This window comes from Chelon labrosus (assembly GCF_963514085.1).
Source record: "Chelon labrosus genome assembly, chromosome: 19".
Taxonomy (NCBI): domain Eukaryota; kingdom Metazoa; phylum Chordata; class Actinopteri; order Mugiliformes; family Mugilidae; genus Chelon; species Chelon labrosus.
The window spans coordinates 25,189,169-25,199,973 of record NC_140352.1 but is presented as its reverse complement, the minus strand read 5'-3'; the positions used below and the strand labels follow the sequence as shown (position 1 = coordinate 25,199,973).

Below are 10,805 nucleotides of genomic sequence, written 5' to 3'. Positions count from 1 at the left end.
AATAAAGATAGTGAGGCACAGCCACTGACGTACTATAGTGCCAGCTTGAAAGGGGACACAGTGGATCTATTATCAACAGGACAGGATTGTTTCCCACTCTAAAACCTATTCTGATCGAACTTCCTTCTGTGCTGAACTACTTGAGGAGAGGAACGTAACTAGTTTGGGATGGATTTGTTTCCGAAAACGTGTGACGAGAGCTAGCGAAGTCTAATCCGATCAGATATTGGATGCTTTTCCTGACACTGGATTGGATTATCACGGCTTGACCACCTATTTTTGAGACCTTCGAAACATCAAAATATGAGTTGCAAAAAGGAGTATATACACAAATGACGAAACACACTGACCTCTAGTGTGTGTTATTGCATGTTCACCGCACAGACAATACAATAGTTCAAATGTTTGAGTGCTATGCTGAGGGTGTCGGGAGTTGCACCAGCTCCGTCAGGCCACGAGTGGCAATTTCAGTGTTCTGTTGGTGTGGACTGTAGCGATGCCGAACCTCGCTGTATCTGGCTGTCAGTTTTAAGGGATGTTTCACCTTGCCCCTCCCCCCAGCTGAAGCCTATTGCATCACAACGACGGGGTTCCCTGAGGATCATACAGCACCAACACTTGTCCTGGGTAATTAGTTATTTTACCAAAATGCAACACTATTGAATTTGAAATGTTTTGTCTCTGATTTTCTTGATCCAATGTTTTGCTAAAGGAATGCTGAAATATAATTGGGATTATTATGGGATACTGTTTCTTTGAAGAAGGCAAAGACAAATAAAATTTGTTTTAATTAACAAGTCTTAAAAAATGTGTTCCACCAGACCTCTATACAGCCACTACAATAGTGCAGTTCCTACAAATCACGATGGGAAGGATGTTATTTAAGTCATTGGTATGTCTCTGACCACTTCTTTTGATGTTAAGAGATATAAACGGGACTTTTATAGACAAAAATCTTGCATTTAGGCATCTTGGTAACTTTAGTTACCAAAACAACATCCAAACATTTTTATTTCAAAGAAACATTTGACTAGTGGCATCCATGATATTTTAACTTAATTATTTGACATACTGATTCTTCAAATCATGCCACTGGTGCAGGCTTTTGAAGGTAGTAGATATTTGATGTGTTAAGCATATTCTTTCTTTTGTCTTTGTCCTTCTGTCAGATAAGGTAGTTACAGATACCTGTGGTGCATATGTTAGGTATTTTGGCAGGTATTAATGTGACTAAATTTTCCTCTGGGTCTGTAAAGTATTTATCTATCACTGTCTTCCTCTATCATGTGGCTGCACCAGCTACAGTATTTACAGTTGTCTGCAGAAGAGCGTGTCTCTATGGTTTAGCGTCACTAATGCATGTCAGATACAAATATAACTGTGGATCAGACTACCCAAAATAAAGCATTTGCCACATTTGGGCACATTTGGGTGATTTAGTGCTTAAAACAGTTAACACACAGGCCTAAACAGTGGCACTCATAGTCAAAATGACACATTTTGGCTCTAACCATGTCAAAACAGTTAAAATATGCAACAAAAACAAATTTTGCCTTCATACAACACAGCTTGCAAACAAGTACATGAGCTCTTTCAATCAATCATTACACAGTGGACCACAAAGTACAGCACTCAGCGCAAATCAGTGCACTATTGCTTGTCATTGTAGCCTATTGCCAGTGTCATTTGTTGTCTTTCTACATAGGCTGTGTCAAATTTGCCTTCTTGCGAAGAATTGGATCCAGAATCAGTAATGCTTTGATGCAAGTTTTATTGATGCCATGACATTCTTTTTTTTTCAATTTGTGGCTGAAAACTGAAATGCTGTAAATATTACAGAAAATACATGTAAACAAAAATCTATTGGAGTATAAGAAATTAAGAATATAAAAATAAAATTGATTACAGTAAAGTAGAAAAATCTATTAAGAGTATAAGAAATAGCCACTATTGATACTCAGTCTCTTCTGTCTTGACAATGGGGCCACATGGCCTTATCCACATCACATTCAATGTCCTCTCTTGCAATGCACCGAGGGAAAAATCTTCTTGCGTGCCTTATCTAGCCTTACCATTCTTCTGCACCTATTTCTTGGGCAGCTGCAGTCATTGCATTCAGCAAGGGCATCGGATGGTGATCATAAACCTTCCACCTCCAAGCACTGAAGAACTCTTCTATGGGATTCAGAAATGTGGAATATGCTGGGAGGAACTACATGATCATACGAGGATGTACTCCAAACCACTCATTGACAAGGCGAGAGTGGTGGAACTGTTTCTGTTTAGAACCTCTCTCTAAGAGAAAGGTCATGATTGATAATGTGATCAATAACAGTTGAATTTCATCTGAAACTTGAGCCCTTCCAACTACGCCTCCACCTTGCACACGGACTCCTCTTCCTTGGACTCCTCTTCTTTGGACCCCTCTACCTCTCACCTCTCACTCTCATCTGCCTTAGACCTCCTCCATCCATGCTGGCAAAGAACAACACAGACTTGGCACCTTTTAAGGCCTGCAGACTGATTGCTTATTGAAGATTTGTGTGAAGGAGTGTCAAACAGGTGCTTCAGTGATTTCATACAGAGCTACGTAGTTTCCAATAGTTAGGAATAGATGGTTTCTGTTTGGTTACCATAGCTAAAACAATGGAGTTTGACTGCTTGAATGACATCCATGTTAACTGTTTTGCAAAAGGGTGGGGAAAATGTGTCAATCCAATGAGAAAGGGTTAATACAATTGCAAGAGGTTCTTTTGCTCTGCTGAGATAGTGATGATGAAAACTGAGTGGATCCCAGTTTCTTTAAGCAGGTCAAAGCAATCAAGAAAAACTGTAGGCTGTTAAAATTTTCTGTGCCAGCCAGCGTTACTTTTGCACATTTCAAAAACCCCGACATTTCACAAAACACAAATGTTGTTGTGTTTTGTGAAATGTCGTGTTTTTTCTAATGTTGTTGTGTTTTGTGAAATGTGTTTTGACCTTCAGGGCCACCGTACTATAGACTTAAGACAGCAGTGAATAAAGTTTATATATGAAGTGCCACAGTGGTTGGTAAAAGGTTATTAGTTTGCACCTACCATTTTGAACTGGACTGCTTTAGAAACCCGGGCCAGTATAACTCAGGACACGGTTTCAGATTGCAGTTGACGGATCAGTTTCAACTATCCTCACCATATCTCCATGCCAGTGACATGTAAGTTTTCACTATGTGTTTCTTTGTCTCTTTAACATTAGCTTAACTTATTGTACCCTAACCTTATATTATTCTTAGCAATTGCTAATGCTATCAATAGCCAATGTTAAGCTAATTAGTTTTCTCTTGCCAACACTCCTGTATGTGGGAAAAATGACAGAATGTATGTTGGAGTCAGCGATGTTAACATGCTTTGTTAGGAAAAATGGTTTACTTATATTTGGCAACTTACCATGTATGATTATTTATGCTAACATGTGGCAGCGAGACTCCAGAGCAAACTTGTTGTCTTAACTGCAGAATTGCTATCATGATTTGTTAAGCTGTGACGCGTGGCTGTTCTTTCTGTTTGCAGTCAATACTACATTATGTGTTGGGCTGTTTATTTCATGCTTACTCAACCAGTATAATCCATTTGTGCAGCTATGTAGGACACCTATGCAAACTGTCAACACTGAGATGCATGTACACACAGTAGGCCGCGTCTATAGTGTATGCTGCTAAAAACGATTTACTTTTTCACAGGAAAGGAAGTTGTGTTTACTGCCTCCACCAATGCTGCTGACATGTTTTTCATTGCCCAATTATGCAAGCACTCTGCTGTGAGCACAAGATTGTGAGGACTAATATTACTGCATGTGAAACGGATGCAGTTGAAGATGTATCAGATCCACACTGAGCCTGCAGTCGTGCATGGGTGGAAGATGGCGTAAGATGACATATTTTATCAACTAAGATGAGAGCATTATGTCATTCTAGTTGGGGACATGATGGCTGACTCACGGATAAATAATTTTGACTGCCACATTTCATGATGCATTTTTATGTTTACATATTATATATTGAATGCATTGTTACATAAAGGAAACATTTACCTTTGAAGGTCATTCTGCCAAGTCTAGTAGCTACATAATGATGGACCTGAGGATAGGGTGACCAGATCCCAATTCGCCAGACGTGGGACAAAGACTACGTTTGTGTGGGACAATGTGGGACAATGTGAGATACCAATGCATCAAGGTAGTCTAAAAGAACTATGAGAAAAAATAAATATTTCTATTCTGCCCCTTTGCTTATGGCATTACTTTGCCATCTGATTGATTCAGTAGGACATAACAGCCTGCAAATAAAAACTTAACAAATATATTTTACAATATAAATATATATAAAAACTTGCTTAAATGCAAATTTCCAAAGTTCACAAGGTTAGCAACACGTTTTGTCTCGCATTGTCTGTGTCGTTTCACGTCGTATTCACCTCCGTGTGAAACGGAAAAATGACTCAAGCAAACTTCACAGCAAACTTTACCAGACTCGCCTTGCATTGGATAGATAGTTTCCCAGTCTTTATTATAGCTGCATTTCCTCTTCTCAGTCGTACGGGTTGTGCTTCCCTCCATGTCTCGCGCTGCATGCCGTTCTGATCTGATTTGCATTGTTTGTGGTTGGTGGGCGCGCCGTTAACCTGCGTCCGCGTCCCAGTTTGATTGACATGATCAAACAGCCCGCCCCGACCCCTGATGACAGCCCTCACTGCTTTCTCCAAACAGCTATTTGATAAATGCCAGATTGTAAAACATGCATTTCGAAACTGGAGTCTGACTGTCAATAACAATGCGGGACAACGTCTCAATTTGCGGGACGTGTGAAAAGTAATGAAAATGCGTGACTGTCCCGCACAAAGCGGGACATCTGGTCACCCTACCTGAGGACCAGCACTGTTTTTTGTCATATTCAGCACATTATTTTCCTAACCAGTGAATAAACTGGTTCCGTTAATAGAGCAAGCTAACTCTTATTTGAAACCTTTGGACCTTTTGTGTGAGGTCTGCATTATAATTATAAAATGATGCAAATATTCCAAGGTCAAGTTAGATCAAATGTGCAGCATTGTAACAGGACCAGGAGCGGACTGGGACAAAAAAAAATTAGCCCTGGGGCTTCTGGTTGTGGGACAAGACGGAGTAGTCGCACTTTCCCGTGCTCCCGACCTGCTAACTTTTAAACACTCCTAAGAGTTCTACCACGACTATATAGCCAGCCACAAATACTTAGATTTGTCTACCAGCACTCCCCCCCACGTTGGAATTGTGTCTAACCGATCTAAAAGAGAAGAGCAAAGGAAGGAAGACTCGGCAACCGGCACCATCACGGCTACGCTAACGGCTATGCTAACATCGCTCCAGGCAACATTCAACGCAGCGTTCTCCAAGTTCGAAACGAAGTTGAACAATATTCAGGCCACTTTACTGGAACACCAACAACGCCTCTCTGCGCTAGAAGCATCTGCCACCACGACTAGCCAAGTTATGCAAGCCGTGGAGGCGAAGCTATCCGCTGTCGCCAAGGAGAACACCACGGTAAAAGCTAAGCTCATCGACCTTGAAAGCAGAAGACGCCGAAACAACATAAGGCTTGTTGGCCTTCCCGAGGGCATCGAGGGTCCTCACCCAACAACGTTTTTCTCTCAGCTCCTACTCGAGGTTTTCGGGGAACCCACTCTGATATCAGCCCCGGAACTGGACCGAGCTCACCGATCACTTGCACCTAAGCCAACCCCGGGCGGGAAGCCCAGAGCAGTCGTGATATGCTTTCACAGATTCCAGACCCAGGAGCTGGTGGTGCGCGAAGCCTGAAGGCTACGAGGCAAGCTACGATGCTCCGCTTCACATATTAGAGGAATATTGCCCTGAGATATTGGAGCAACGCTCAGTGTATTGTGACGTCATGAAGGAGCTCTACAACCTCGGCCTCAAACCGGCTCTCCACTACCCGGCTAAGCTGTTCATCATGACCACGGAGGGAAGACGGAGACGGCTCACTTCCCTCAAGGATGCCCAAGACTTCATCGAGTCGCAGCGCCGACACAACTCCGGGTCAACAGAGGGCTGACGTTATCAGACCCCCTCGTACAAGATTACTACGGAGGTCGGTTTATACCAAATGGGGACTGACAGAGGCCTAGTTGTTGTTAGCAATTCGTTGCTGCTTGTCTAAATTGAAATGGATAACCCCATGTCCGATAGATAAGGGATGGTTTAGAATTCGTGTTGTGTTACGTGTTGTGTTTTCTCTATAAGACTATTTTTGGGGTCAGACCCTAGCCTGGTTGTGCTTAGCATTTTTGTTTTTACTTTTATTGTTAATTTTTTTTTCATTTATTTTTATTATTTTTTAATTAAAGGCTCCTCAGTAGTAGTTTACCAACTATGAAGGTGCCTTATTTACCTCTTTTGTAAACGAAAAGTTATAGCCAACACTGTTATCCAGAAATGTTGGGGGTGCTGTGTAACACGTTTGTAACTTGAACGGATAGCTGGTGCATTTACATTTGATTCTATTTCTTATTGAACTCGTGTTATATTGAGATTTAGACAGGTTGGAACCAGGGCTGGAACATCAGAGATGCAAGATCAATGCATCACGGTGCAATGGACACTTAAGGCTTGGTTTAAGCAATGGGAATCTCAGGTCCAGGGACCCAGCTCGTAAAGCAGCATTCATCCATTTTCACTGGTCAATACTTTTTGCACTACAGGATTGCACTACTCTCTCGCCGACTCTCATTTATGGGGTCAGACCAATATGTAAACTAAAAAAAAAGTGTCAGGACTGTCGGCCCAAATAGCACGTCGGACCACTGGGATAATGCCTGGTATGCCAGATGACCAGTCTGTCCCTGAACAGGACTATTGATTTCAGGACCCAGCACAATATGATGTGATGAAGATCATTATTGAGTCTCTGCTGAGTGTGTGTACGATATGGAAGGCATATCCAGGTATGCCTCAAGGTTTAATCAAGGGCAGATATGAAGTCCTGACACCTTGCTCGATCATTTGGACAATGCGGGAGGCCAGCACCAATCTGATCCTCTTCCCAAAAAAGCCCCAGCCCACACAAGCTTACAAAACGTCTGTAGGTTAGGAATCTGTAATAATTAAGCAGTTACACTGGTATTTTTATAACAGGCAATAGGAGAGACATTTGAAGTCTATGACAACGTATATACATATTATTTTTGTAATTTCTGCACTAGTTGTTGTAGTTTTCGTTGTTGGCAATAAATAACTTTGCTGAAAGGATGTTGGTGGGATTTTTTAGTTTTGGAAATGTGATCAACACTAAAGATTGACATTATGCAAACATTAACTTATTATATTCATTCATTCATCTTCTGTAACCGCTTGTTCAAGGGTCGCGGGGTCTGCTGGAGCCTATCCCAGCTGTCATTGGGCGAGAGGCGGGGGTACACCCTGGACAGGTCGCCAGTCTATTGCGGGGCTTTACTTATTATATTTCATTCCTTAATCATATTTGTGTTATAATAATAATAACTAGAAACTTAGGCACTTAGGCACAGAAAAACATACCCATCTATCCCTCTTAGACTCAAAGGCCCATAGTCTATAGAATAGATTGAATGCATCCTGTTGTAAATATATAAATGCACAGACTCCCTGCAGCAGACATTCTCATGCTCTTTGGGCATTGTTGCACAGTTCCAACAAATATACCTGTGCCAGTAATAACATTCGTAGTGTCAACATTGCAGGTCTAACATTACTATAGTCATTTTGCTTTGTACGTTAAGACATCACCAGCTATTTAACAGTGTTAATCCTAACCTACAGGTTAGGGTTAACGTTGTTAAATAGTTCAGCCATTTGTCTTCATTGAATTGCTTATAGAATTGCTCATTTTTAATTGCTGCAAATCAACAAATCAAATTTGCTGGTGAATTTTATTGTCTGATGTTATTAGACCTTAAGCTGCAGTACACGGAAAAGTCTTCGGAGATATACAGATTTTTTATGCCGGCTGCATTATCCTATCTTACAACACGCTGTGACGGCCGTCTGCTGCTGTAGGGCCTGTTCTGTGCCCTTGTTTTGTTGCATGTCTGTTTACTGCAGATACCTTAGTGGGCGGGTTTCATTTTGGGTAACCGGAAGTGTCTCCCTGATCCTTTAAGATCTGTCAGTCTCAGCCCTCACTCGCTCTCGCCTCTCGCCTCTCGATCTCTTACCTTCCAACAATACACACACACACTATCATGCACCCATTCACAGACATACTGATACTCCCACTCAGAGCTCATTTTGCTCTTATGGGTTGGTTGCTGACTTTGACAAAACAAATCTGTTAACCTTTACGTTTAACCTGTGTCACTCCATTTTTTGTCATGGCTTATGAGCCAGGTCATGACAAAGTGGGGGCTGGTCCACAACTTTATGAATGAGCTCTGGTGTTCACTGTGCGTGTTGGAGCTATTTTCCCCTGTCATGTGTTAGCAGCGGTGCTCGTTTGAGATTTATTTTTTTTTTCTGTATGTTGGGGTGAAAGCAGTTAGAGCTTGGTCTCGGGAGCATGGCTGTGGTTCTGGGTTTGTTGCCAGTGAATGGTCGCTTTCCCATGCCAGCAGTCTCCAGTGCAAATACCCGCCACAAGTCGCCATATGAAGAGTATGGGTCAGTAAGTTTAGTTAGTTTTGATTAGGTAGTTCAGTTAGAGGGGATTGTGTGCACTGCTTGCAGTCCTGTCGGGCCTTGTGTTCATCTTGATGCCACTCACTTTGTCTTGTGTTTGAGAGAAGTACAATTAAACGCTATTGACGGTGCCAATTTATATAGGCTAAACATATCTGCAGTATAGATAAGACCATGTGTTTATGTTCAGTTCTGTTGTGTTCTATTAGTTGACAGTGTTGCTGTGGTTGTAACTTGCTTTTTTGTTTGTTTGTTTGTTTTTTCCAATCGAGAGCCACATATTAGAAGTGTCAGTCTGACGGTGGTAGTCTATGGCCGACAGTAGCCCATGTTCAACCTTCAGTAAACTTGAAGAAAAGCCTCCAGAGCATATTTTGTGTGCGACGCTGCAATATGTATTCAGGTATGTATTTTTGTTCCTGGACAAATACAGTTTCCTGTGTATGTCCAGGAACAAAAACACCAAGGTGAAGATTAGAGTTGTGCATCTGTACAACAATTGATGAATCTTAAGGAAAGAAAGGACTTAGTGTCTTTTTGTCTTTGTGTTGTTTTTAACTCGTTCTTCATACAAGTTAACTACAATAACCTTCGATCCACATGAACTTTTGTACTCCAACATTTGAACTGTGGGAAGCAAATAAGAAAACCTTCCAGTGCTGATAACATAAATAGATAAGTCTTCTTTTTTTCTCATGTATTCTGCGGTCTGTGCTTTTACATAGGGGTTAACTGCATTCCAAAAAACAGACTTTTGGCTTTTATCATTCTGCAGGGCTCCCATCCCTCGTCTCATCTGGTGACTGTGGACAGGTGTTTTTCTTCTAGGATGCTTTGTCTGCTATCTTGCTTTAACCTTTCCTGTCTGTTCTAATCCACGGTCTTTGAGGGAGAAGGACACAATTATTGACCATGTGAGGGTCACAGGGAACATAAAATGATCTTGTTACTATTAACTTTAACAGTGGCATTAGCCTATGCTACGATAGTGAACACAGATTGGAAGTGAGCATAATAGCAGTTTCTACCTGTTATTTGCGATACATACAGTATTAAATTATGTGATCACATGATTAGTTGTGAAAATTCCTGCCTGCATACCCAGCTTGTCAATTCAAATGAGGGACGTAAAAGCCTTATGCACACATCTGTGCAACCATGTCTTTAGTTATGATAATATACTATTCCAAGATTTGTAGTGTGTCCAGTGAGCTTTGTCCTAATTGTGTCACAACCAATCATGCTTTTGCTTGGAGTAGGAATGTTTAAACAGCACTGTTATTTGTTGGTGTACAATTTCTCTGAAAAGCAGATTGCATACAAAATACATAGATCATCCACAATATAATATCTTCAGTATGCCCACTCCCTCTGTCATCTGTAGTTTGGGGGTAGACTGTAGGATTCATTCAAATATGAGCACATGCTTTATGCCATGTCTTTGCGTCTCCTTTAGGTATTATCTAATTCACCCCTGTTGTGGTTTATTGGATGTAGTAGACACACAGAGACCCATGCTGCTTTTTTGCCACGTGTCTCATGCATTGTATAAGAGCTGTGTTTGTGGATGGATAGGAGGATGTCTTTCCCTGTTCCGCTTTCCATTGATCTGAATGTGATTATTCCAGTATCCAGTCAATGTTTGATATTAAAATACTAAGACAGAAACAATAGACAATGAGGGCAGAAGAAAAAAAAAAAAAACAAAAAAAAAAAACAAGAGTGAGTTGTCAGCCCATGGTAGTGGTGAGCTGTATTTGAGTCAGCTCTGATGTTATGCAAGAGCATCCCTTCCAGGCCAACAATTGAGTAACTGGTAAGGATTGTGAATAATGGTAAGATGGGAATGCTAAATGTTGGTTTACTGCTGCTTGTAAGACTTGGTCTAACACTTATAACAAATTTCCTCCACATCACAACTGTGACCACATAATATAAAGAGTCACAAAACTGCACTTGAATCTGAACCCTAGCATTCTTTGAATGGTATTCAGACTGCATTTCTCACACATTCAGAAAATTATACATTTTTATCATATAGTCAGGAAATGTTATTCTGGTGAAACACAACTTCCATTTTCAGGAAAAGCCTGCTTTAGATGCTTGCAAATGATATATTAGTT

At 41.1% G+C, this 10,805-nt stretch overlaps 1 protein-coding gene across 1 annotated transcript in view; it reads left to right on the top strand.

Annotated features, from left to right (window-relative positions):
- Positions 1-323: 323 nt before the first annotated feature.
- The window catches only part of LOC311504118 (rho GTPase-activating protein 23-like), a gene marked incomplete at its 3' end in the record, with an annotated part of 44,179 nt that continues 33,697 nt past the window's right edge, over positions 324-10,805 (top strand). Inside the window, exon 1 of the mRNA XM_084567109.1 lies at positions 324-627. Coding sequence (XP_084423235.1) covers positions 415-627 — 213 coding nt within the window. The 5' untranslated portion in view covers positions 324-414. The remainder of the gene's footprint in view (positions 628-10,805) is intronic.